Source organism: Scyliorhinus canicula, chromosome 1 (genome assembly GCF_902713615.1).
Source record: "Scyliorhinus canicula chromosome 1, sScyCan1.1, whole genome shotgun sequence".
NCBI lineage: Eukaryota > Metazoa > Chordata > Chondrichthyes > Carcharhiniformes > Scyliorhinidae > Scyliorhinus > Scyliorhinus canicula.
The window spans coordinates 306,914,854-306,942,489 of NC_052146.1; the positions used below are offsets into that span (position 1 = coordinate 306,914,854).

The 27,636-nt window shown below is 51.1% G+C and overlaps 1 protein-coding gene across 1 annotated transcript; it reads left to right on the top strand.

Moving 5' to 3' along the window:
* The first annotated feature begins 3,163 nt into the window (after nt 1–3,163).
* fuca2 (alpha-L-fucosidase 2) lies at nt 3,164–22,288 on the top strand. Its single transcript, XM_038817172.1, has 7 exons — nt 3,164–3,545; nt 7,765–7,952; nt 10,051–10,390; nt 14,128–14,338; nt 16,657–16,847; nt 21,644–21,752; nt 21,860–22,288. The coding sequence occupies exons 1-7, from the start codon at nt 3,343–3,345 to the stop codon at nt 21,998–22,000; spliced, it is 1,383 nt and encodes a 460-aa protein (XP_038673100.1). The 5' UTR covers nt 3,164–3,342; the 3' UTR covers nt 22,001–22,288.
* Nucleotides 22,289–27,636: the final 5,348 nt, after the last annotated feature.

The following is a 27,636-nucleotide window of genomic DNA, read 5'->3' on the forward strand; positions in this document are numbered from 1 at the left end:
GTGGGGAGCGAGTGACGGGTTCCATGAGAGTTGGTGTTTATTCATTATACATTTTGGAGAGTTGGTTACTGTTGAGGTGGGGGGAGAGGGAGGAGGGGACTTCTTATTGGGTGGGGTGGGGGATTTAAGGTGTTGGGTGTGTTTATTTTGTTGTAAAATGTAAAATGTTGTAAATAGTAATAAAAATACTTTAAAAAACTTTTACTCTTACTCACTATAGACAACATTTATTTTACCAAGAATCATTATAGTTATATATATAGATACACCCACACACATCAGTACGAGTGTCCTTTTGATGGAGGTCGGTTCAACCTCAGCAGAGTCCGGTGTTCAGGAGTGTTTGCTTCCACATTCTTGGTGCTCCCACCAAGGAGCCCAGCTCCAAAATCTATAACAGCACATCATCCATATACATGGAAGCCTTATACCCAGTCTCTATCCCCTTCCACTACTTGGTTCAGGCAGATCATCGAATAACGTTGCTTCTTCTTCAGCTTCCCCAGATGCTATTCAGTCAACTGCTGTTGAGACTGAATTCAGCTCAGTCATTATCATAGACTCAGGGATTTCCAAACATTGAGTGTTAGCTGCTGGCCATTCGGATACCGACCCTGCACATAATCTGTTTGAAGTGAGGATTTGATCAGTGTGCCTCTTCTAAACTCTCTGAAATGCACTGGCTGATCTGGAATGCACTCGCTGGTCTGGGATGCACTGGCAGGTCTGGGATGCACTGGCTGGTCTGGAATGCACTGGCAGGTCTGGAATGCACTGGCAGGTCTGGAATGCACTGGCAGGTCTGGGATGCACTGGCTGGCCTGGAATGCACTGGCAGGTCTGGAATGCACTGGCAGGTCTGGGATGCACTGGCTGGTCTGGAATGCACTGGCAGGTCTGGGATGCACTGGCTGGTCTGGAATGCACTGGCAGGTCTGGAATGCACTGGCAGGTCTGGAATGCACTGGCAGGTCTGGGATGCACTGGCTGGCCTGGAATGCACTGGCAGGTCTGGGATGCACTGGCTGGCCTGGAATGCACTGGCAGGTCTGGGATGCACTGGCAGGTCTGGGATGCACTGGCTGGCCTGGAATGCACTGGCAGGTCTGGAATGCACTGGCAGGTCTGGAATGCACTGGCAGGTCTGGAATGCACTGGGAGTTCTGGAATGCACTGGCAGGTCTGGAATGCACTGGCTGGTCTGGAATGCACTGGGAGGTCTGGAATGCACTGGCTGGTCTGGAATGCACTGGCAGGTCTGGGATGCACTGGCAGGTCTGGAATGCACTGGCAGGTCTGGAATGCACCGGTAGGTCTGGAATGCACTGGCTGGTCTGGGATGCACTGGCAGGTCTGGAATGCACTGGCAATATGGAATGCACTGGCAGGTCTGGAATGCACTGGCAGGTCTGGAATGCACCGGTAGGTCTGGAATGCACTGGCTGGTCTGGAATGCACTGGCAGGTCTGGAATGCACTGGCAGGTCTGGAATGCACCGGTAGGTCTGGAATGCACTGGCTGGTCTGGGATGCACTGGCAGGTCCTGACAGGTTTCGAATGTACTTGCAAGTCTCAAATGCAGTGCCTGGTCTGGAATGCACTGGCAATATGGAATGCACTGGTCAATCTTGAACCCCACTGGCAGTCTCAGAAAGAAATGATGGGCCTGGAATGCACTGGCCAATCTAGAATTTCCTGACAGGTTTCGAATGTACTTGCAAGTCTCAAATGCAGTGCCTGGTCTGGAATGTACTGGCTGGTCTGGGAACCACGGGCTGGTCTGGGAACCACTTACCATTCTCGAATGCACTGGGAGCCCTGGGATGCACTGGCCAGTCCAAAATGTTTGGAATATACTGGCTGGTCTGGAATGCACTGGGAGGTCTGGGATGCACTGGCTGGTCTGGGATGCACTGGCTGGCCTGGAATGCACTGGGAGGTCTGGAATGCACTGGGAGGTCTGGGATGCACTGGGAGGTCTGGGATGCACTGGCTGGTCTGGGATGCACTGGCTGGTCTGGAATGCACTGGGAGGTCTGGGATGCACTGGGAGGTCTGGGATGCACTGGCTGGTCTGGGATGCACTGGCTGGTCTGGAATGCACTGGGAGGTCTGGGATGCACTGGGAGGTCTGGAATGCACTGGGAGGTCTGGGATGCACTGGCTGGTCTGGGATGCACTGGCTGGTCTGGGATGCACTGACTGGTCTGGAATGCACTGGGAGGTCTGGAATGCACTGGGAGGTCTGGGATGCACTGGGAGGTCTGGGATGCACTGGGAGGTCTGGGATGCACTGGGAGGTCTGGGATGCACTGGCTGGTCTGGGATGCACTGGGAGGTCTGGGATGCACTGGGAGGTCTGGGATGCACTGGGAGGTCTGGGATGCACTGGCTGGTCTGGGATGCACTGGGAGGTCTGGGATGCACTGGGAGGTCTGGGATGCACTGGGAGGTCTGGGATGCCCTGGCTGACAATGTGCTAGAGGCCGATTGAACTGAGGCATTTAAAGTGAAATTGGATTGTGATCTGAAAAGGGAGACCATGCAGCCATATTGGGGGGGGGGGGGGGGGGGGGGGGGGGCTGGCAGGAGAATGGCACTGATAGATTGCTCATTGAGAGCTAGTGCGGGCATGATGGGCCGAATGGTCGCCTTCTGCGCTGTAGCAACTCTGTAAATCTTTGACTCTGTGACCACCATTCTCCAGTTTCCTATCTCAAATCTAAGTAGCTGTCTGACATCGTCAGATCTCCCAAACAAATTGTCGAAGCCGGAAGGTCAATTTAAACGGTCAGAACTGAGCTGAGTAGATATGTGTCCGGGCTGTGTCCAGAGATATAATCTCGCTGCCCTATGAAGGGACAGCACAGCCGGGATCTGAGTGAATGTTAGAGCGAGTTAGCGGGGCTGTGACCTGCTGCTGGCCACACAGGGATTTGAATTTCCCCATAACCTGGTTATTCCAGGCAATGGACAGCTGAAATAGACACACAGATGTTACACCGACCAAGAGTGAAATGTGAGAGGGGCGGCAGTTTCACAGATCGCCAGAAACAATGCACTGTCTAATTGTTATTGGGAAACTGCTGGTTAGTTGGGAGCAGTGCAGGGAGGAATCAGCGGAAGTTGCAAAGAGAGCCCACCTCCTGGCTACTTCCTGGTTGCAGTGGGTGGCAGTGTTGGCGCTGGCAGCAGGCTCTGTCAGCAGGCACTGGCAGTGTTGGCTCTGTCAGCAGGCACTGGCAGTGTTGGCACTGGCAGCAGGCACTGGCAGTGTTGGCACTGGCAGCAGGCACTGGCAGGGTTGGCTCTGGCAGCAGGCAGAGCACTGTGTGAGCAGCCATGCTGCTCTCTCTGACCAGCTGCATTGTGTGCTGTGGGCTGCTGGCTCTGCTCTGCCCCCCCAGCTGTCAGTCAGAGTCACCCCCCAGCTGGCAATCCATCGACTCCCGCCCCCTGCCCCCCTGGTATGACCAGGCCAAGTTCGGCATCTTCATTCACTGGGGGGTCTTCTCCGTGCCCAGCTTCGGTAGCGAGTGGTTCTGGTGAGTGAGGGAGTGGGGGAGGGAGGGAAGGAGTGGAGGAGGGAGGGAGTGGGGGAGGGAGAGAGGGAGGGTGTGATGGAGAGAGGGAGTGAGGGAGTGGGGGAGGGAGTGATGGAGAGAGGGAGTGAGTGAGGGTCTCAGGGACTGAGTGGGCAGCGATTAGCAGCAACAATGATCAGCAATAACACTACCTCCTCCTCTCCCTGTAAACCTCCCCCTGTCCCTGCTTTACTTCCGCCTCCATCACAGCTGTTATGTTACTTCCGCGTGTTTGGGTTTGTATTTCACACCAGGATTATCCCGGGGAATTCCTGTGCTGCCAAATGCAACAGCCCAAAGGGCAAAGGTTACTGGTCATTGTCCAGTTGTGGTGGGTGGTCACTCACTGTGGTGAGGTTGTGGTTGATGGTCACTCACTGTGGTTGATTGTCACTCGCTGTGGTTGATGGTCACTCGCTGTGGTGAGGTTGTGGTTGATGGTCACTCACTGTGGTTGATGGTCACTCGCTGTGGTGAGGTTGTGGTTGATGGTCACTCACTGTGGTTGATGGTCACTCGCTGTGGTTGATGGTCACTCGCTGTGGAGAGGTTTTGGTTGATGGTCACTCACTGTGGTGGGGTTTTGGTTGATGGTCACTCACTGTGGTGGGGTTTTGGTTGATGGTCACTCACTGTGGTGAGGTTGGGATTGATGGTCACTCACTGTGGTGAGGTTGGGGTTGATGGTCACTCACTGGTTGATGGTCACTCGCTGTCGCGAGGTTGGGGTTGATGGTCACTCACTGTGGTGAAGTTGTGGTTGATGGTCATTCGCTGTGGTGGGGTTTTGGTTGATGGTCACTCGCTGTGGTGAGGTTGGGATTGATGGTCACTCACTGATGAGGTTGGGGTTGATTGGTCACTCGCTGTGGTTGATGGTCACCCACTCTGATGAGGTTTTGGTTGATGGTCACTCACTGTGGTGAGGTTGGGATTGATGGTCACTCACTGATGAGGTTGGGGTTGATGGTCACTCGCTGTGGTTGATGGTCACCCACTGTGATGAGGTTTTGGTTGATGGTCACCCACTGTGATGAGGTTTTGGTTGATGGTCACTCACTGTGGTGAGGTTGGGGTTGATGGTCATTCACTGTGGTTAATGGTCACTCACTGTGTGAGGTTGGGGTTGATGGTCACTCACTGTGTGTAGGTTTTGGTTGATGGTCACTCTGTGGTGAGGTTGGGGTTGATGGTCACTCACTGTGGTGAGGTTGGGGTTGATGATCACTCACGTGGTGAGGTTGGGGTTGATGGTCATTCACTGTGGTGAGGTTCGGATTGATGGTCACTCACTGTGGTGAGGTTGGGGTTGATGGTCACTCACTGTGGTGAGGTTTTGGTTGATGGTCACTCGCTGTGGAGAGGTTGGGATTGATGGTCACTCACTGTGGTGAGGTTGGGGATGATGGTCACTCACTGTGGGTAGGTTTTGGTTGATGGTCACTCTGTGGTGAGGTTGGGGTTGATGGTCACTCACTGTGGTGAGGTTGGGGTTGATGATCACTCACTGGTGAGGTTGGAGTTCATGGTCACTCACTGTGGTGAGGTTGGGATTGATGGTCACTCACTGTGGTTGATGGTCACTCACTGTGGTGAGGTTGGGATTGATGGTCACTCACTGTGGTGAGGTTGGGGTTGATGGTCACTCACTGTGTTGAAGTTTTGGTTGCTGGTCACTCACTGTGATGAGATTGGGGTTGATGGTCACTCACTGTGGTGAGATTTGTGTTTTGGGTCACTCGCTGCGGTTGATGGTCACTCACTGTGGTGAGTTTGGGGTTGATGGTCACTCGCTGTGGAGAGGTTGGGGTTGATGGTCACTCACTGTGGTTGATGGTTACTCGCTGAGGTGAGGTTGTGGTTGATGGTCACTCGCTGTGGTGTGGTTTTGGTTGATGGTCACTCGCTGTGGTTGATGGTGACTCGCTGTGGAGTGGTTGCGGTTGATGGTCACTCACTGTGGAGTGGTTGTGGCTGATGGTCATTCACTGAGGTGAGGTTGTGAATGATGGTCATTCGCTGTGGTCGATGGTCACTCACTGTGGAGAGGTTGTGGTTGATGATCACTCACTGAGGTGAAGTTGGGGTTGATGGTCACTCGCTGTGGTTGATGGTCACTCACTGCGGGTAGGTTTTGGTTGATGATCACTCATTGTGTTTGATGGTCACTCACTGTGGTGAGGTTTTGGTTGATGGTTACTCACTGTGGTGTGGTTGATGGTCACTCGTTGTGGTTGATAGTCACTCACTGTTGGTAGGTTTTGGTTGATGATCACTCGTGTTTGATGGTCACTCACTGTGGTGAGGTTGTGGCTGATGGTCACTCACTGTGGTTGATGGAACTCACTGTGGTGAGGTTGTGGTTGATGGTCACTCACTGTGGGTAGGTTTTGGTTGATGATCACTCGCTGTGGTGAGGTTGTGGTTGATGGGCACTCGCTGTGGTTGATGGTCATTCACTGTGGTGATATTTTGGTTGATGGTCACTCGCTATGATTGATGGTCACTCACTGTGGTTGATGGTCACTCACTGTGGTGAGGTTGTGGTTGATGGTCACTCGCTGTGGTGAGGTTGTGGTTGATGGTCACTCACTGTGGTTGATGGTCACTCACTGTGGTGAGGTTGTGGTTGATGGTCACTCGCTGTGGTGAGGTTGTGGTTGATGGTCACTCACTGTGGTTGATGGTCACTCGCTGTGTTGAGGTTGTGGTTGATGGTCACTCGCTGTGGTTGATGGTTACTCACTGTGGTGAGGTTGTGGTTGATGGTCACTCACTGTGGTGAGGTTGTGGTTGATGGTCACTCGCTGTGGTGAGGTTGTGGTTGATGGTCACTCACTGTGGTTGATGGTCACTCGCTGTGGTGAGGTTGTGGTTGATGGTCACTCGCTGTGGTGAGGTTGTGGTTGATGGGCACACGCTGTGGTTGATGGTCACTCGCTGTGGTGAGGTTGTGGTTGATGGTCACTCGCTGTGGTGAGGTTGTGGTTGATGGGCACACGCTGTGGTTGATGGTCACTCGCTGTGGCAGATGGTCACTCACTGTGGTGAGGTTGTGGTTGATGGTCACTCGCTGTGGTGAGGTTGTGGTTGATGGGCACACGCTGTGGTTGATGGTCACTCGCTGTGGTAAGGTTATGGTTGATGGCCACTCACTGTGGTTGATGGTCACTCATTGTGGTTGATGGTCACTCACTGTGGTAAGGTTGTGGTTGATGGTCACTCACTGTGTAGAGGTTGGGATTGATGGTCACTCACTGTGGAGAGGTTGGGGTTGACCGTCACTCACTGTGAAGAGGTTGGGGTTGATGGTCACTCACTGTGGAGAGGTTGGGGTTGATGGTCACTCACTGTGAAGAGGTTGGGGTTGATGGTCACTCACTGTGGTTGATGGTCACTCACTGTGGTGAGGTTGTGGTTGATGGGCACTCGCTGTGGTGAGGTTGTGGTTGATGGTCACTCGCTGTGGTTGATGGTTACTCACTGTGGTGAGGTTGTGGTTGATGGTCACTCACTGTGGTGATATTTTGGTTGATGGTCACTCGCTGTGATTGATGATCACTCACTGTGGTTGATGGTCACTCACTGTGGTGAGGTTGGGGTTGATGGTCACTCGCTGTGATGAGTTTGGGGTTGATGGTCACTCACTGTGGTTGATGGTCACTGGCTGTGTAGAGGTTGGGGTTGATGGTCACTGGCTGTGGAGAGGTTGGGGTTTATGGTCACTGGCTGTGGAGAGGTTGGGGTTGATGGTCACTCGCTGTGGAGAGGTGGGGGTTGATGGTCACTGGCTGTGGAGAGGTTGCGGTTGATGGTCACTCACTGTGGTGAGTTTGGGATTGATGGTCACTCGTTGTGGTTGATGGTCACTCGCTGTGGTTGATGGTCACTGGCTGTGGAGAGATTGGGGTTGATGGTCACTGGCTGTGGAGAGGTTGCGGTTGATGGTCACTCACTGTGGTGAGTTTGGGATTGATGGTCACTCGTTGTGGTTGATGGTCACTCGCTGTGGTTGATGGTCACTGGCTGTGGAGAGATTGGGGTTGATGGTCACTGGCTGTGGAGAGGTTGGGGCTTGTGGTCATTTTCCATTCACATGTCTATCGGTGGAAATGGCCACACTATCCACCACACTCTGGCAGAATTAATGGCACTTGTGTTATTTGTGTTTTTATTTCAGGTACTACTGGCAGAAAGAAAAGTTGAAACCCTATGTGGAGTTTATGGAAAGAAACTATCCTCCAGGATTTACCTACGCAGACTTTGCCCCCATGTTCTCTGCCTCCTTCTTCGATGCAGCAGAATGGGCTGATGTCCTGAGTGCTTCAGGGGCTAAGTATGTCGTCTTGACCTCCAAACACCATGAAGGTAACGGACCATTCAATACACCGGCTTTAGACCCATTACCGAAATGTACCAAACCACCAAAAATGGAGCACATTGGTTCGAGATTGGCTTAGAAGCTGCAAAGCTCAAATGGGCAACTGGTCATTCACTTTAATTTGAAGCAGGGTTTGATTGTTATTTCCCAGTTCTGCATCATCAGGTGGAAGTTATGTTTTGTTTTTCGGGAAGATAATCTAATTTTAAACCAAGTGCAGGAGTAGCGAGTCCTCCAGTCAGCTTCTGATTGTTATTTATTCATTTGTGGTATAAAGGCACCTCTGTCTGGGTCCATCCCTGTCTGGGTCCATCCCTGTCTGGGTCCATCTTTGTCTGGGCCCATCCCTGTCTGTGTCCATCCCTGTCTGGGCCCATCCCTGTCTGTGTCCACCCCTGTCTGGGCCCATCCCTGTCTGTGTCCATCCCTGTCTGGGTCCATCCCTGTCTGGGCCCATCCCTGTCTGGGTACATCCCTGTCTGGGTCCATCCCTGTCTCTGTCCATCCCTGTCTGGGTCCATCCCTGTCTGGGCCCATCCCTGTCTGGGCCCATCCCTGTCTGGGTCCATCCCTGTCTGGGTCCATCCCTGTCTCTGTCCATCCCTATCTGGGTCCATCCCTGTCTGGGCCCATCCCTGTCTGGGTCCATCCCTGTCTGGGTCCATGCTGTCTGAGTCCATCCCTGTCTGTGTCCATCCCTGTCTGGGCCCATCCCTGTCTGGGTCCATCCCTGTCTGGGCCCATCCCTGTCTGGGTCCATCCCTGTCTGGGCCCATCCCTGTCTGTGTCCATCCCTGTCTGGGTACATCCCTGTCTGGGTCCATCCCTGTCTGGGTCTATCCCTGTCTGGGTCCATCCCTGTCTGGGTCCATCCCTGTCTGGGTCCATCCCTGTCTGGGTCCATCCCTGTCTGGGTCCATCCCTGTCTGGGTCCATCCCTGTCTGGGTCTATCCCTGTCTCTGTCCATCCCAATCTGGGTCCATCCCTGTCTGGGTCCATCCCTGTCTGGGTCCATCTCTGTCTGGGCCCATCCCTGTCTGGGTCCATCCCTGTCTCTGTCCATCCCTGTCTGGGCCCATCCCTGTCTGGGTCCATGCTGTCTGGGTCCATCCCTGTCTCTGTCCATCCCTGTCTGGGTCTATCCCTGTCTCTGTCCATCCCAGTCTGGGTCCATCCCTGTCTGGGTCCATCCCTGTCTGGGTCCATCTCTGTCTGGGTCCATCCCTGTCTGGGTCTATCCCTGTCTCTGTCCATCCCAGTCTGGGTCCATCCCTGTCTGGGTCCATCTCTGTCTGGGTCCATCCCTGTCTCTGTCAATCCCTGTCTGGGTCTATCCCTGTCTGGGTCCATCCCTGTCTGGGTCCATCCCAGTCTGGGTCCATCCCTGTCTGGGTCCATCCCTGTCTGGGTCCATCCCTGTCTGGGTCCATCCCTGTCTGGGTCCATCCCTGTCTGGGTCCATCTCTGTCTGGGTCCATCCCTGTCTCTGTCAATCCCTGTCTGGGTCTATCCCTGTCTGGGTCCATCCCTGTCTGGGTCCATCCCTGTCTGGGTCCATCCCAGACTAGCTCCATCCCTATTTAGCTCCATCCCAGACTAGCTCCATCCCTGTCTGGGTCCATCCCAGACTAGCTCCATCCCTATTTTGCTCCATCCCAGACTAGCTCCATCCCTATTTAGCTCCATCCCAGACTAGCTCCATCCCTGTCTGGGTCCATCCCAGACTCGCTCCATCCCAGACTAGCTCCATCCCAGACTAGCTCCATCCCAGACTAGCTCCATCCCAGACTAGCTCCATCCCTGTCTGGGTCCATCCCAGACTCGCTCCATCCCAGACTAGCTCCATCCCAGACTAGCTCCATCCCAGACTAGCTCCATCCCTATTTAGCTCCATCCCAGACTAGCTCCATCAGTTGCCTTGACAACCACTTTCTCAGGTTTGCTATTTACAAAGAAAACCCAGTGATGAGTGCTTGTGTGATCAAAGCAAAATGATGGAAATATCCAATTGGTCTGGCAGCAACAGTGAAGATAAACAGAGATAGTGCATCAGCTTGATGATCTCCTTTGCTTGATTTATTTAGGCTTTACACTGTGGGGATCAAAGTATTCCTGGAACTGGAATGCCATTGACTCTGGTCCTCACCGTGACCTTGTCGGAGAGCTGGCTGATGCTGTTCGAAACCGGACCCAGCTAAGATTTGGCCTTTACCATTCCCTCTTTGAATGGTTCAACCCGGCCTTCCTGCAAGATGCTGCCAATGTGTTTAAAACCAACAAGTTCCCCACAACTAAGAGTTTGCCTGAGCTGTATGAAATCGTGAACAAATACCGCCCGGAAATCCTGTGGTCTGATGGAGATGGAAATGCTCCTGACACCTACTGGAACAGCACCGGCTTCCTGGATTGGCTCTATAACCACAGGTACTGACGGGCCTGTGTACACAGGTGAACAATGGCTTGTACCAATGTGAACCCCTCTCACCTGGCAGGAACTAGGCCTGGACGGGAAGTTAAAGTAAGGGTACTGACTACCCCTGCCCTAATCCCTTTCCCAATTCTGATCCCATGGCCTTTCCCTCTCTGATTTCACTCCCCACTCTGATTAATAGGTAATCAGTGAGGGAATCCAGGGTATGTGGAGAAGGCGGGAAAGTGGAGTTAGAACATAGAACATAGAACAGTACAGCACAGAACAGGCCCTTCGGCCCTCAATGTTGTGCCGAGCAATGATCACCCTACTCAAACCCACAAATCCACCCTATACCCGTAACCCAACAACCCCCCCCCCCCCCTTAACCTTACTTTTTAGGACACTACGGGCAATTTAGCATGGCCAATCCACCTAAACCGCACATCTTTGGACTGTGGGAGGAAACCGGAGCACCCGGAGGAAACCCACGCACACACGGGGAGGACGTGCAGACTCCGCACAGACAGTGACCCAGCCGGGAATCGAACCTGGGACCCTGGAGCTGTGAAGCATATATGCTAACAACCATGCTACCGTGCTGCCCCCTAAATTGAGGATTATATCAGATCAGTTATGACCTCATTGAATGACTTGGAGGGGCAGAGTGGCCCTCTTCTACTCCTGGGTCTTATGGTCCTCTGGCCTTGCCTCTGATCGTGTGGCCTTCCCCCTTCAAACCCATTACTTCCTGTCAGGTCTTGATGCTAAATCTGCTCTTTTAACCAGCGGAATAGCAGAAAGAAGGCAGTGGAGTCCTGATAGAGCCTTCCCTGCCATGGCCTTCACTCCTCCCCATCACATCCCTTCCCTGCCATGGCCTTCACTCCTCCCCATCACATCCCTTCCCTGCCATGGCCTTCACTCCTCCCCATCACATCCCTTCCCTGCCATGGCCTTCACTCCTCCCCATCACATCCCTTCCCTGCCATGGCCTTCACTCCTCCCCATCACATCCCTTCCCTGCCATGGCCTTCACTCCTCCCCATCACATCCCTTCCCTGCCATGGCCTTCACTCCTCCCCATCACATCCCTTCCCTGCCATGGCCTTCACTCCTCCCCATCACATCCCTTCCCTGCCATGGCCTTCACTCCTCCCCATCACATCCCTTCCCTGCCATGGCCTTCACTCCTCCCCATCACATCCCTTCCCTGCCATGGCCTTCACTCCTCCCCATCACATCCCTTCCCTGCCATGGCCTTCACTCCTCCCCATCACATCCCTTCCCTGCCATGGCCTTCACTCCTCCCCATCACATCCCTTCCCTGCCATGGCCTTCACTCCTCCCCATCACATCCCTTCCCTGCCATGGCCTTCACTCCTCCCCATCACATCCCTTCCCTGCCATGGCCTTCACTCCTCCCCATCACATCCCTTCCCTGCCATGGCCTTCACTCCTCCCCATCACATCCCTTCCCTGCCATGGCCTTCACTCCTCCCCATCACATCCCTTCCCTGCCATGGCCTTCACTCCTCCCCATCACATCCCTTCCCTGCCATGGCCTTCACTCCTCCCCATCACATCCCTTCCCTGCCATGGCCTTCACTCGTCCCCATCACATCCCTTCCCTGCCATGGCCTTCACTCCTCCCCCATCACATCCACAGCACAGTCAAGACAACTGATGGAAACGAGGGATCTACCTGTCGTCCCGGACTTGCACTCTGCTGGTTTACCTCCAGTTTCTATGTTCATGCTGCTAAGTATGAGGCACCACAATAAACTAGCGTTACCGAGAATTTATTATGACCCTAGGCCAGACCCAACAGTGGCTGGGATACGGGACAGAAACCCCCATATTTTATTTTAATTTTGTAAGGTTGTGAGGAAGGGATATCCCGCTGCAGGAGTGATTCCACACACAAATAGGGATATGGTAAATTAAATCAAACTTTATTACTAACACGGCATTAAAATATCTGGAACGTCATGCAAGAAACTGGTTACAATTGCTCCTTAAAGAATGCTAATTAATACAGTGAATACAATACCCTTAACTGCTATCTTTATTCCCACTCCAACAACAAAGATAAAAAAGCATCTCAGTTGTCAATCCACTCTCAAATCATTGGCACTCAGGAATTCTTGCTTTATAGTTCAATGAGGAAGATCTGTGCTGTACTGTTCTATGTTCTATGTTCTATCAATCCTTTGACACTGTTTTAAAGACAAGATCTGACTCCTCTCAGAACAATGCAGAAACTCTGGCTGTTTATCTCCAGTAGATGCTCCTCAGCTGGTTTGTCCACCTTTCCAACCACATGCTCTTCTGTCTGCAGACAGATCTTTTACCTGAACTGTGGTGAGAGCAAACTGCTCGACTTCTGGTCACAGCTTCACTTTGATCACAACTGAACTGCTTTCTGAAAAATACCTGATGCCTTAGCTCCGCCCAGCAATGACATCATCTCACCAAGCTGAATAATTAACTCCACAGGGAGTTCCCTTAATCAAAACAACATTCCATTACCCCAAGCTTTTTAACAATGGTTAATATGCACCCCTTGGCTCCCAATCATTCAAACCAAGATTATTTTAAAACATTACTGCGACAGTCAGGTTACCAAATACTATAATATAAGCCATCCAAAATCCCAACGTTCATCACACATTGCATCACATGATAATTCCTGGCAGCCAGAAATGGGTCAACATTCACCTTTGGGTAAAATGAATGAAGGCTTTTGACAGGAGAAAGGGCTGAAACAGCAGGAGAATCACTATTGGCTCAAAGGACTTTATTTCTCCAAAGTAATGTCACATCATCATTGTTGTTGTTTTTGGGCTATCTGTTTACTGGAACCCAGATTCTGATATTTATCACACTTTTGCTCTTAAGTTTGTAACAGGACTCTGCAGCTGACACTCGAATCACGGTGCAGCACGATGGCGCAGTGGTTAGCACTGCTGCCTCACAGCGTCAAGGACCCAGGTTCAATTCCGGCCTTGGGTGACTGTCTGTGCGGAGTTTGCACGTTCTCCCCGTGACTGCGTGGGTTTCCTCCGGGTGCTCCGGTTTCCGCCTACAGTCCAAAGATGTGCAGGTTAGGTGGATTGGCCATGCTAAATTGACCCCTAGTGTCCAGGGATGTGCAGGTTAGGTGACAGGGATGAATAGGTTACAGGGTGATTGCATTTTGGTGGGGGCTGGACCTGGGTGGAGTGCTCTTTCCAAGGGCTGGTGCAGCCTCGATGGGCCGAATGGCCTCCTCCTGCACTGTAGGGATTCCACAAATTCTGTGAAGCAGTCTCTCCCCCGCTCCCCTCACCCCACCCTCCTCCCCTGAGCTTCACTACCCACCTATTACTGCACTGAGCAACCCAAGGCCTCGGCCAATGATCCAGAGAAAGGGGAGCTCAGTTTATTAAAAGCTAAAACTGGACAGTACAGCACAGAATGAAGACACTCGGCCCATCAAGTCAGTCTGTTCCGGCTATTTGAAGGCCAATCCAGATAGTCCACTCACCCCCCCCCCCCCCTCTCCCCCCCCCCCCCCCCCCCTACTACTTGTCCTGCCACAAATCGTTATCCAAATTTATGATAAGAATCTGGCGTCAGTAAATGAATCTGTTGGATGACTGTAAAATCTGAATTAGTTCATTCATTTAGTTTTTTAGGGTGAGGAGTGTTGTATATAAAACGTCTGAGCCCTTTGATGTTAATCCCTGCTCCGTTACTGTTATTCCAGCCCGGTTCGGGACACGGTTGTAACCAATGACCGCTGGGGATATGGCACAATCTGTAAACATGGCGGCTTCTACACATGTGCCGATCGGTATAATCCAGGCCACCTCCTGGCCCACAAGTGGGAGAATTGCATGACCCTGGACAGCAAATCCTGGGGATACAGGAGAGAGGCAAAGCTGAGTGATTATCTTCCAATAGAGCAACTGGTGAAGGTAAAACCTACCCCTCTGCCTCTCTGTCTGTCCGTCACTCCTCAAATTCACCTCGGATGTCTGGCTCTCGCTGGAGTTCAGAAGAATGAAGGAGGATCTCCTAGAAACTTATAAAATACCAACAGGACTATTCAGGGTAGATGCAGGAAGGACGTTCTCCTGATGGTGGGGGGGGGAGTCCAGAATGAGGGGTCACTGTCTGAGGATACCGGGTAAACAGGGGGCTGGTTTAGCTCACTGAGTTAAATCGCTGGCTTTTAAAGCAGGCCAGCAGCACGGTTCGATTCCCGTACCAGCCTCCCCGGACAGGCGCCAGAATGTGGCGACTAGGGGCTTTTCACAGTAACTTCATTGAAGCCGACTCAGCGATTTTCAATTTCAATTTCAATTTAGGACTGAGATGAGGAGAAATTTCTTTACCCAGAGAATGGAGAGCTGTGGAATTGTCTGCCGCAGAAAGCAATTGAGGCCAAAACATGGTAGGTTTTCAAGAAGCAGTTAGATGGAGCACTTGGGGCTGAAGGAATCAAAGGATATGGGGGGAAGTGGGAAGAGGTTACTGAGTTAGATGATCAGCCATTATCCTAATGAATGACAGAACAGGCCTGAAGGGCCGAATTGCCGCCTCCTATTTTCTATATTGCTTTGTCTGCACTTTTCAGATCTGACTTAAGCTGGGAGTCTCTCTCTCTCTGCTCCTGACTTGACTGAACAGAACCCTCTTTGCAAATTTGTGTTCTTAACTCCTGGAACTGTCATTTCCTGATTTCTGACTCTTTAGCTTCTGTGACTTACTTTCTGTCTATCTGTACTGTTCGGCCGGTATTTGTAGTTTCTGTGTGAGCTGCTTCCTTCGGGGTTACCTGGTTCAAACTAAACACTTAACTCCTCATCAGTATTGGCCTCTGGTTGTTAAGCAACAGCTTAATTGTTTTTTAAACCTGTAATTGCTTTTACGTCGTAAACCCTTAATTACAATGCAAAACATTTAAAGTAAAACTAAACCGTAGACTGATAGACACCTCGTCTAACGTGAAAACAAACTGAAATCTTATTTCTTCCTGAGCTCACAGGTACAGAAACACAAATTAAGCTTAAACTAAATGTATATCTTATTTCAAACACACACAATGCAAATATAAATTACTCACACACATAGTTTTAAGGGATTTATATTTGTATTTGTAAACATGAGAAATAAGGTATAGTTTTAAGTAGGTTTCATTTAATGTTTGTGTGGAAGGGGTGGCACGGTAGCACAGTGGCTAGCACTGTTGCTTCACAGTGCCAGGGTACCAGGTTCGATTCCCGGCTTGGGTCACTGTGCGGAGTCTGCATATTCTCCTGTATGTGCGTGGGTTTCCTCCGGGTGCTCCGGTTTCCTCCCACAAGTCCTGAAAGATGGGCTGTTAGGTGAATTGGACATTCTGAATTCTCCCTCTGTGGACCCGAACAGGCGCCGGAATGTGGCGACTGGGGGCTTTTCACAGTAACTTCATTGCATTGTTAATGTAATGCAGTGACAATAATGATGATTATTCTAAAAAAACTTATTATACAAGGAAGAGTAAACCTATGGTTAAATTAATGCTCAACAAAGGTGCTTATATGTGTGGCGGGTGGTTCAATTCAAACTGTGCTTCCATTGTGCTTAGAGAAGGTTATGGTGTGAAGAATAAATAGAGACTGGCAGAAGTAGCAGTGGTTGCTTCGCGACTTTGCAACCTTTTAAGGGAGAAAGGCCTTTGAATTTAGATATTAGCATTTTGCAGTTGCAGATAGAACATTGGGGAGTAATCATCTCTCAACTCTGCCAGGAGAAGAAAAACTGGACAGGACAACAATAATAATCTTTATTAGTGTCACAATTAGGCTTATATTAACACTGCAATAGGGTGGCGTGGTGGAGCAGTGGTTAGCACTGCTGCCTCATGACGGCTTCGATCTCGGTACCGGGACAATGTCTGTCTGGAGTTTGCACATTCCGTGTCTGCGTGGCTCTCAACTCCACAACCCAAAGATGTGCAGCGTACGTAGTTTGGCCACGCTAAATTGCCCCTTAATTGGAAAAAAAAAGAATTGGGTATTCTAAAGTTATGGAATGAAAAACATTACAATTAAGTTACTGTGAAAAGCCCCGAGTCGCCATTTTGTTGCCTGTTTGGATACACTGAGGGAGAATTCAGAATGTCCAATTTACCGAACAGGCACGTCTTTCGGGACCTGTGGGAGGAAACCAGAGCACACGGAGGTACAGAAGGGTTGTCTGTAAACAGTATTCTCATTGTGAAGCGACTTGCATTGTGTCCTCCTTTCAGACCCTGGTTGAAACCGTCTCCTGTGGAGGGAATCTCCTGATGAACATCGGACCCACACACGATGGACGGATACTCCCCATCTTTGCGGAGAGGCTGAAACAGATGGGGCAGTGGCTCGAGGTAAATGGAGAAGCGATATACAATACAAAAACCTGGAGGAGGCAGAACGACACCGTCACTCCCGCTGTGTGGTAGGTTTATAAAGAAAGCAGCATGGGAGGGGATTTACACAAAATGTCACGGACAAGATGTGTCACACCTTGGTTTCAGTCATGGCTGATTGGGTAACATTCTCACTTTTCAATCAGATGGTTGTCCTTTCAAATTCCAGGACAGAGACAAGAGCACAAAATCCAGGCAGACACTCCAGTGCAGCATTGAGGGAGCGCTGCACTGTCAGAGGGTCAGTACTGAGGGAGTGCTGCACTGTCAGAGGGTCAGTACTGAGGGAGTGCCGCACTGTCAGAGGGTCAGTACTGAGGGAGTGCTGCACTGTCAGAGGGTCAGTACTGAGGGAGCGCTGCACTGTCAGAGGGTCAGTACTGAGGGAGTGCTGCACTGTCAGAGGGTCAGTACTGAGGGAGTGCCGCACTGTCAGAGGGTCAGTACTGAGGGAGTGCCGCACTGTCAGAGGGTCAGTACTGAGGGAGTGCCTCACTGTCAGAGGGTCAGTACTGAGGGAGTGCTGCACTGTCAGAGGGTCAGTACTGAGGGAGTGCCGCACTGTCAGAGGGTCAGTACTGAGGGAGTGCCTCACTGTCAGAGGGTCAGTACTGAGGGAGTGCCTCACTGTCAGAGGGTCAGTACTGAGGGAGTGCTGCACTGTCAGAGGGTCAGTACTGAGGGAGTGCTGCACTGTCAGAGGGTCAGTACTGAGGGAGTGCTGCTCTGTCAGAGGGTCAGTACTGAGGGAGTGCTGCACTGTCAGAGGGTCAGTACTGAGGGAGTGCTGCAATGTCAGAGGGTCAGTACTGAGGGAGTGCCGCACTGTCAGAGGGTCAGTACTGATGGAGTGCCTCACTGTCAGAGGGTCAGTACTGAGGGAGTGCTGCACTGTCAGAGGGTCAGTACTGAGTGAGTGCTGCACTGTCAGAGGGTCAGTACTGAGGGAGTGCCTCACTGTCAGAGGGTCAGTACTGAGGGAGTGCTGCACTGTCAGAGGGTCAGTACTGAGGGAGTGCTGCACTGTCAGAGGGTCAGTACTGAGGGAGTGCTGCACTGTCAGAGGGCCAGTACTGAGGGAGTGCTGTACTGTCAGAGGGTTAGTATTGAGGGAGTGCTGCACTGTCAGTGGGTCAGTACTGAGGGAGTGCTACACTGTCAGAGGGTCAGTACTGAGGGAGTGCTACACTGTCAGAGGGTCAGTACTGAGGGAGTGCTGCACTGTCAGAGGGTCAGTACTGAGGGAGTGCTACATTGTCAGAGGGTCAGTACTGAGGGAGTGCTGCACTGTCAGAGCGTCAGTACTGAGGGAGTGCTGCACAGTCAGAGGGTCAGTACTGAGGGAGTGCTACACAGTCAGAGGGTCAGTACTGAGGGAGTGAGCAGGGGCCATCCCAGAATGCCTTCTTGGTGCCGCTGTTTTTGCTGCCACCATGTGCAACCTGTCACAGCCGGCACTCAACCCGTCCCCCACCCACCCCCTCATTCCCCTTCTGGGGTCTGTCCTCGTTTGTGTCCCCCCCCCCCCCCCCCCCACGTGCCCCTGTGGGCCTCCCCTTACCCACACTCTATTTCCACTCTTACCCCTATTTTCTAATGTTTTCCTCTTCCCGCTTTCTGCCAGACACTCCGTCCCTCCCGGGAGCTGTGCCGCGGTCTCCCCTGCACCCGTACCACCCCCCCCCCCCCCCCGTACCGCTCTCCCACTGGTGTGGAGATCCCCCCCCCCCCCCCCCCCCCGGGAGCGATTCCTGTCTCCCCCATCAGTTGTGTTCCTCCCCGCTGATGTGGTCCCTCCCCTTCTTTGATAAGGTTTCCCATGGCAGGTTGATGGCAAAATTGAAGTCGTATGGGGTTCAGGGTGTACTAGCTAGATGGACAAAGAACTGGCTGGGCAACAGGAGACAGAGAGTAGTGGTGGAAGGGAGTGTCTCAAAATGGAGAAGGGTGACTAGTGGTGTTCCACAGGGATCCGTGCTCGGACCACTGTTGTTTGTGATCTACACAAATGACCTGGAGGAAGGTATAGGTGGTCTGATTAGCAAGTTTGCAGATGATACTAAGATTGGTGGAGTTGCAGATAGCGAGGAGGACTGTCAGAGAATACAACAAAATATAGATAGATTGGAGTGTTGGGCAGAGAAATGGCAGATGGAGTTCAATCCAGGCAAATGCGAGGTGATGCATTTTGGAAGATCAAATTCAAGAGCGGACTATATGGTCAATGGAAGGTCCTGGGGAAAATTGATGTACAGAGAGACCTGGGAGTTCAGGTCCATTGTACCCTGAAGGTGGCAACGCAGGTTGATAGAGTGGTCAAGAAGGCATACAGCATGCTTGCCTTCATCGGACGGGGTATTGAGTACAAGAGTTGGCAGGTCATGTTACAGTTGTATAGGACTTTCGTTAGGCCACATTTGGAATACTGCGTGCAGTTCTGGTCGCCACATTACCAGAAGGATGTGGATGCTTTAGAGAGGGTGCAGAGGAGGTTCACCAGGATGTTGCCTGGTATGGGGGGTACTAGCTATGAAGAAAGGTTGAGTAAATTAGAATTGTTTTCGTTGGCAAGGCGGAGGTTGAGGGGGGACCTGATTGAGGTATACAAAATTATGAGAGGTATGGACAGGGTGGATAACAACAAGCTTTTTCCAAGAGTGGGGGTGTCAGTTACAAGGAGTAACGATTTCAAGGTGAGAGGGGGAAAGTTTAAGGGAGATGTGCGTGGAAAGGTTTTTACGCAGAGGGTGGTGTGTGCCTGGAACGCTTTACCAGCAGAGGTGGTAGAGACGGGCACGATAGCATCATTTAAGAGGCATCTAGACAGATATATGAACGGGCGGCAACAGAGGGAAGTAGACCTTGGAAAATAGGAGACAGGTTTAGATAAAGGATCTGGATCGGCGCAGGTTGGAAGGGCCGAAGGGCCTGTTCCTGTGCTGTAATTTTCTTTGTTCTTTGTTCTTTCTCAGCCCTCACCTGTTCCATGAACCTCTCCGCTCTCATCCCTTCCTTCCAGTACCCGGACTCTAAGCTAGGCCGAAAGCGAGGCAGTTCTGTCCTGTGCAAATACCTTTGTCTTTAAAGCGAGTTTGCCTTCAGTGTTGGCGCTGTTGCTGCGGCCTTCCCTGCCCGTGTCCACGCACAGCCCTGCCCTCCTTGGCCAGCACAGAGAAATAGAATTCCTGCCCCTGGAAGGTTATGCACAGTTTGTCCGGGTATAGCATTTCCAAACCACACCCCACTCTTGTGCAGGGTCACCTTGGTTGCGGTAGATTTGACGCGGCGCTTGGCCAGGTCTGTCCCATTGTCTCGACTCGGATTGAATGGTCTTCCCACTGGCAAGGCCGAGTGTGCCCTGCCCAGTTCAGGATCTCCTTCTGACCCTGGTATCGGTGCAACTTTGCTATTACGTCCTTTGGCCATTCCCTGCTTTAGGTTTGGGCTGGAGTGAGCTATGGGCTCTGTCTACACCCGGGGAGTTTGGGAAAGCTGTCCCACCCCACCAGGTTACCCAACACCTGGGCCACATAGTCCTTGTGGTTCCTGCCCTCAATGTCCTCCGGCAGGCCCATAATTCAGAGGTTCTGGTGGCATGTCTGGGTCTCCTGGTCCAGGTCCTCCACCTCCCCCTTCAGTGCCCCTTGCGTTGCCGCCAACCTCGCTACTTCTGTTTTCAGGGAGACGATTCGGTCACTCTGGTTGGTTGCCGCTTTTCTGGGTCCCTGATTGTTGCCCCCTGTGCTTCCAGTCTCTCTCTGTTTTATCCAATGCCACCTTGAAGGGGGGCCGGGGCGTCCGTGACTGCCACCTTCACCGTTGCCATCATTTCCGGCTTGGTGGCATCTCGGAATCGGGAGGTCCATCCATTCGATTATCGGTGGACAGTCTGGCGTGGGTCCCGGTCGCCCAGCCCGCACGGGTGTGGCCGGCCCTGACTCACTCCTCGTGTTCGCCGTCATCCCATTCCTCCTCCTTCAGGCTTTTGCCGGCTCTGCCATCCTTTGTGGGGTCCGGGAATTATTGCCGGGCATTTCTTGGTAGTTGCGGTAGTGTTGAGGGGGGGTCAGTATTTAACAGGTTTGGTGGGCTATTTTTGTGCTAGATATGGCGATTTTCTGAGTTCCCGGTGGAGAGCTGCCTTCCCTGCATCTGCTCACCACATTCCCCTCACCGGAAGCTTCCACCAGAGCCATTCCCCCCCCCCCCCCCCCCCCCCCCCCCCCCCCCCCCCAGCACTGGGCCCACTCCGTAAGGCTCAATTCTAAAGCCAGCAGCAACAACATAAAAGTGTCCTTGAATGACATGTTAAATATTCCTTTCAGCCAATTCTCTCTCCCAGCATTTTGATCTGCTTATTTTTCACATGAAAAGGAGGGAATTTAGCCCCTTAAATTCCTTAAACACATACCCGCCTTTTCCCGTCTACCTGAATAAGAATAAGAATCTTTATTGTCACAAGTAGGCTTACATTTACACTGCAGTGAAGTTACTGTGAAACGACCCTAGTCGCCACATTCCAGCGCCTGTTCGGGTACACTGAGGGAGAATTCAGAATGTCCAATTCACCTAACAGCACGTCTTTTGGGGTTTGTGGAGCACCCAAAGGAAACCCACGCAGACACGGGGAGAACGTGCAGACTCCGCACAGACAGTGACCCAAGCCGGGAATCGAACCTGGTACCCTGGCGCTATGAAGCAACAGTGCTAACCACTGTGCTACCGTGGTCTTGCCGATGGCTCCTCAGCATCCTTTCCCATTCTTACTGTGTGAGATCAGTTGCTGTTAAAACAGTTCCTGAACATGGATTATGTCTTTTGCCAGGTACACGTCTGCGGCTGAGGAGGGAGTGGTTTATGCAATATTCCTCGCCTGGCCAGAACTGGGATTTCTGGCCCTTGGTGCTCCCAATGTTACAGCAGGGAAAACAAAGGTTTGAATTATTTAACAATACATCAGCAAGTGATACCTGATTAACCACAGCTCAGTCCAAGTTCCATATCATTGTGTTTATAATGGTGTATCATTTTTATTAATAAGGTCAACCTTGTTGGATACCCTGAGCCTCTGCAATGGGAGATGTTTGGACACCAGGGACTGCTGGTAATGCTGCCCAGAGTCAACATCAGACAACTACCCTGTCAGTGGGCTTGGACGCTGAAACTCAGTAACACATTTTGATGAGATCGAGCAGTATCGAATGACAATCTGCAAGGACTATTGCACTAAATGGCTGATGTCTCTGCAATTGGACAATCTTCATTGCTTTTCTTTTTCACTTGCTTTGTTTAACCTTTTACTTTGGACCTTAGAAATTTCAGTTACTGAAAAAAATTGTAGTTGTAGCAGATGTTGATAATTATTTTGTTGGTGCAGTGAAGAGGATGCACAATTAACCTTTTTAATCTCTCCTTCCTTATTCCTATCCGCAAGGATATAAAATCTCACACTCACCTTGATAGATCTGGATGCAATTGGTTCATCGTCAAGTTAATAATCATCATTTTCAGTAGTGTCACAAGTAAGCTTACATGAACACTGCAATGAAGTTACTGTGAAAATGTGGCAAACTGTTGTCGGGCACTGTATGGTGGCTACATTGTTAACTGTGTCTCGTCTTAGATTCCAAAGTCAGTGTGGGTCTGACCAGGGAGGAGGGCTCTTTTTGGGAAGCAAAACTTCCGAAGTTAATTTTGTCAAGGGCTCCTTTTTGATTTTTGGAGCTCATTTTTGAATTTTGGGGGCTGCTTTTTTAGATACAAAAGTGCAAGTTTTCAAATCCATTCATTTGAAAATATGGGTTTCTGCCAATGCACGAGTCTGGAATTTCTACACACAAGTCTATACCCTTCTCCTACTTGTTGGTACAGGTAGACGTCTTGCAAAACCAGGTCTCCATGTCATGGCTTCTTGTTGGTGCACAGGTTATTTGATCTTGTTGTGACTGCTGATGGCTATCTCTCTCCCTCTCGCTCTCCCTCTCTCGCTCTCTCTCTCTCTTGCTCTCTCTCTCTCCCTCTCTCCCTCTCTCTCTCCCTCTCTCCCCCTCTCTCTCTCCCTCTCTCTCTCCCTCTCTCTCAAGTTTGTTGCCAGGGCCTTGTAGGCTACAGTGGATGGAAATTGACGCCTTCGGTCACTCAAAGCGCTGCATACATCCCTCTCCCTCCCTGTGGCAGTGCGGGTAGAGAGGCATCGCACTCTTAATAAAGGCAAATTACTGCGGACGCTGGAATCTGAAACCAAAGAGAAAATACTGGAAAATCTCAGCAGGTCTGGCAGCATCTATAGGGAGAGAAAAGAGCTGACATTTCGAGTCCAGATGACCCTTTGTCAAAACTAAGTTTCTCTGTTAGTTTCTATGCTAGCGTCTGTGTTAGTTTCTCTGCTGTTTGACCTTTCACACCTTTTTTTCTCTCTGGGGACTGCCATTAGCACTTTTCCCCCCTTGGTTTCTGTGGCTCTCAGCACTCTGTTCCCTTGGTTTCTGTGGCTATTAGCACTCTGTTCCCTTGGTTTCTGTGGCTCTCAGCACTCTGTTCCCTTGGTTTCTGTGGCTCTCAGCACTCTGTTCCCTTGGTTTCTGTGGCTCTCAGCACTCTGTTCCCTTGGTTTCTGTGGCTATTAGCACTCTGTTCCCTTGGTTTCTGTGGCTATTAGCACTCTGTTCCCTTGGTTTCTGTGGCTCTCAGCACTCTGTTCCCTTGGTTTCTGTGGCTTTCAGCACTCTGTTCCCCTGGTTTCTGTGGCTATTAGCACTCTGTTCCCTTGGTTTCTGTGGCTATTAGCACTCTGTTCCCTTGGTTTCTGTGGCTCTCAGCACTCTGTTCCCTTGGTTTCTGTGGCTATTAGCACTCTGTTCCCTTGGTTTCTGTGGCTATTAGCACTCTGTTCCCTTGGTTTCTGTGGCTCTCAGCACTCTGTTCCCTTGGTTTCTGTGGCTATCAGCACTCTGTTCCCCTGGTTTCTGTGGCTATTAGCACTCTGTTCCCTTGGTTTCTGTGGTTATTAGCACTCTGTTCCCTTGGTTTCTGTGGCTCTCAGCACTCTGTTCCCTTGGTTTCTGTGGCTTTCAGCACTCTGTTCCCCTGGTTTCTGTGGCTATTAGCACTCTGTTCCCTTGGTTTCTGTGGCTATTAGCACTCTGTTCCCTTGGTTTCTGTGGCTCTCAGCACTCTGTTCCCTTGGTTTCTGTGGCTATCAGCACTCTGTTCCCCAGGTTTCTGTGACTATGACTCATCTTTCATTCTCTCATCCCACAGTATAAATATTTCCCACTTTCTAAGTATTTTAGCTTTGGTGGTGGGCAGACCTTTCAGCATTTTGAATGTTTCACTCGCCACTTCATGCATTTTGAACCTTGGGTTTGATCCAAACACAGAGCAAGTGGAAGGCGAATTGCGTTGACCTGGTGGGTGAGTGCAAAGGTCAGAGGGGCAGTACTTTCAGATAATAGTTCAAAACAAGTAGAAGCACATCGACCTCTCCATCGTCCAATATTCTGTTCCATTGTCAGGCAGGTAGGTATAGAACATACATTACAGAAGGAGCACTGTATACATCAGGCAATCGGAGCCAAAACACACAAGGCTCATTTTTACCCCCATGAACACTGATTCAACAACAATATCATGAACCTTTTTACAGCAACTTTAACTTCGTAAAATGTCCCAATGTGTTTCACGGGAGCAAAATCAACCAAAATATGAAATCAAGAATATAAGGCGATGCTAGGATCTAACAAGAGGTGAGAGGTGGACGTGCTTTGAGAGTCAGAAAACTGAAGGAAAGGCTGCCAAAAGTGATGGAAATCAGGCTGCCCAGGAAACAGGATGAGGGGAACACGGATAACTCGGAGGGTGGAGAAGATTCCAGAGATGGAGAGGGGTGGGGCCACGGAGAGATTTGAAAAGGAAGTGGAGAATTTTAAAACTGCGGTATTACTGGACCGGGAGCCGGTGTCGGCCAGTCAGCCAAGTGGTGTAGGGTGAAGTGGATTTGGTGCAGGCCAGGATCCAGGCAGCAGAGTTCTGAATGTGCTCTGGTTTATGGAGGGTGGTAGGTGGGTGGCCAACCAGGGGAGTGTTGGATTAATCAACGCCAGAGGTGACAAAGGCTTGACTGTGGGTTTCAGCAGTTGATGAGGTGAGGCAGGGATAGAGTCGGGCGATGTTACTGCGGGGGGGGTTTGTACAAATTTTCACCAACTCTCAATTTGAGTAATCAAAATGAGAATAAATGTCAAGTAAATAAGTGGCTGGTCGTTTATTTACTAGCAATGTTTGTGTTATTATTTAAGAGTCTGTGTTATTTAAACCGGGTGAATCGCAGACATAATGATTAGTTGTTTACATGTACATTCTGCCTCATACCCCCATGATTTATGGGCCTGGATTTGTCTCGGCATCTGAATGAATGTCTGTGCTCCTGTGCTTGATAACGGCCAGCATTTACACAGAATCCTAGTGTTGCTCCCAACAACTTATAGTTATATAGTGTCTTTCAACGTAAGGAAGGCTATTAACGTAATCACAGACACATTATTAAGCACAGTCTGACATCGAACCACAAAAAGAGACATTTGCTCAGTTGAGCTGAAGCTGGGTGAGAGAGGCTGTCGGGCGAGAGAGGCTGTCGGGCGAGTCTGCAAGGAGGCAGGGAGGCGGAGAGGGGTAGGGAGGGTGACCCAGAGCTGAGGGCCCAAGCAGCTGAAGACTGGCCACCAATGTTAGCACAATGAAAAGCCAAGCAGAAGAAGCCAGGATTAGAGGAGAGCAGATCGCTTGCAGGGTTGTGGGGTTGGAGATTACAGACCGAGGGAGGGGGCGAGGCCATGGAGGGGTTTGAAAACAAGGCATTGCCTGACCAGCAGAGAGCATAGGGCAGCGAGCACCGGGGTAATGGGTGAACAGGACTTGATGCAAGTTAAAACCTGGGCAGCAGAGTTTAGGATGACCTGTTTACAGAGGGAAGGATATGTGAGAGCTGCTAGGAGAGCATTGGAACAGTCAAGGCCAGAGGTAACAAAGGAATGAGTCTGGATTTCAGCAGCAAATAAATGTTAAGCTCCGATGTTAACTCTGTAATAAGAACTGGGAATCCCTTCCCCAACACAAAACAGTGCCACCTGTATCCCCTTTATATACTGGTGCAGTCTATTAAATAATAAGTGCAATCTATTAAACAATTACAACCTCAATTCCAACTTAACTTTAGGGGACGTCATTCTCTACTAACAATAAGCAGGGACAGACAAAAGTTAAGAAAACTCCTTTGAAAAGAAAGGTCCATCGGGGTGGCACAGTGGTTAGCACTGCTGCCTCACGATGCCGAGGACCTGGGTTCGATCCCCGCCCCGGGTCACTGTGCGTATGGAGTTTGCACATTCTCCCCGTGTCTGCATGGGTCTCACCCCCCACAACCCAAAGATGTGCAGGCTAGGTGGATTGGCCACGTTAAATTGCTCCTTAATTGGAAAACAAAATTGGGTACTCCAAATTCACTTAAAAAAGAAAAGAAAGGTACCCAGTCCTTCACCCTCATCCAGCCATTGGCGAACTGAGACACACACATGGAGAGTCGTAGATCTGGTCAGAGAAAGAGTTGGTCTGGGATGCAAGGGCCGCTTCAGTTACTAGGCAGTGAGGTCAGGCTAGGGAAGAATACAGCCAGGCCTCCTGGTCAGTACCAAGTGACCCCTGTCACAGCTGCTAACTCAGAGCTGAGGACAGAATCTGCTTCAGCTACAATGACTCCAGCATTTAAACAGCACATCAACACCCACTGTCTTGGCCAAGGCATGAAGCATGATCGGCTGAGAGAGCTGGTCGAAGCTGCCATCATCAAGAACTACCTTCAGAAGTGGATCAGTAACTTCAGAAGAGAAAGGGAATATTTGATGCTGTTCTGCCTCTTTGCGATGTCGCTGGTGTGAGCCAGACATGTGATCCTGTCCAGGGCCTGGGGCTAGTTAATTGGCAGTGATTGGGTGCCCCCTTGGGGACAGGTTGGGAACAGTTTGGATCCTACTGGACAAGTCCCCAATTGAGTTCAAAGCCCAGTAAGTTGGAGGCAGCCCCATGGCTGGTGGGATGATGGAGTCAGTGAGGTCTCCTATAATTCCACCCCCTGTTCCTCAAGCTGAAGGTGACAGAGGGTCACTGCTGCAGTCAGAGCTCCTCCTGAGGAAGGGCTCTGCACTCGCCGACAGCGCTGCTCAGGCAACTGTGGCCACTGTTCATATTAAACTGAGGGAGTGCTGCACTGTCTGAGGGTCAGTACTGAGGGAGTGCCGCACTGTCAGAGGGTCAGTACTGATGGGGTGCTGCACTGTCAGAGGGTCAGTACTGATGGAGTGCTGCACTGTCAGAGGGTCAGTACTGAGGGAGTGCTGCACTGTCAGAGGGTCAGTACTGAGAGAGTGCTGCACTGTCAGAGGGTCAGTACTGAGGGAGTGCTGCACTGTCAGAGGGTCAGTACTGAGGGAGTGCTGCACTGTGAGAGGGTCAGTACTGAGGGAGTGCTGCACTGCCAGAGAGTCAGTACTGAGGGAGTGCCGCGCTGTCAGAGAGTCAGTACTGAAGGAGTGCCGCACTGTCAGAGTCAGTACTGAGGAAGTGCTGCACTGTCAGAGGGTCAGTACTGAGGGAGCACTGCACTGTCAGAGGGTCAGTACTGAGGGAGTGCCGCACTGTCAGAGGGTCAGTACTGAGGGACTGCTGCACTGTTAGAGGGTCAGTACTGAGGGAGTGCCGCACTGTCAGAGGGTCAGTACGGAGGGAGTGCTGCACTCTCAGAGGGTCAGTACTGAGGGAGTGCTG

Coding starts and splice junctions, on each gene's coding strand:
- fuca2 (XM_038817172.1), top strand. CDS start 3,343: ATGCTGCTCTCTCTGACCAGCTGCATTGTGTGCTGTGGGCTGCTGGCT. Junction 3,546..7,764: donor TTCGGTAGCGAGTGGTTCTG/GTGAGTGAGGGA, acceptor TTTTTATTTCAG/GTACTACTGGCAGAAAGAAA. Junction 14,339..16,656: donor CAATAGAGCAACTGGTGAAG/GTAAAACCTACC, acceptor TCCTCCTTTCAG/ACCCTGGTTGAAACCGTCTC.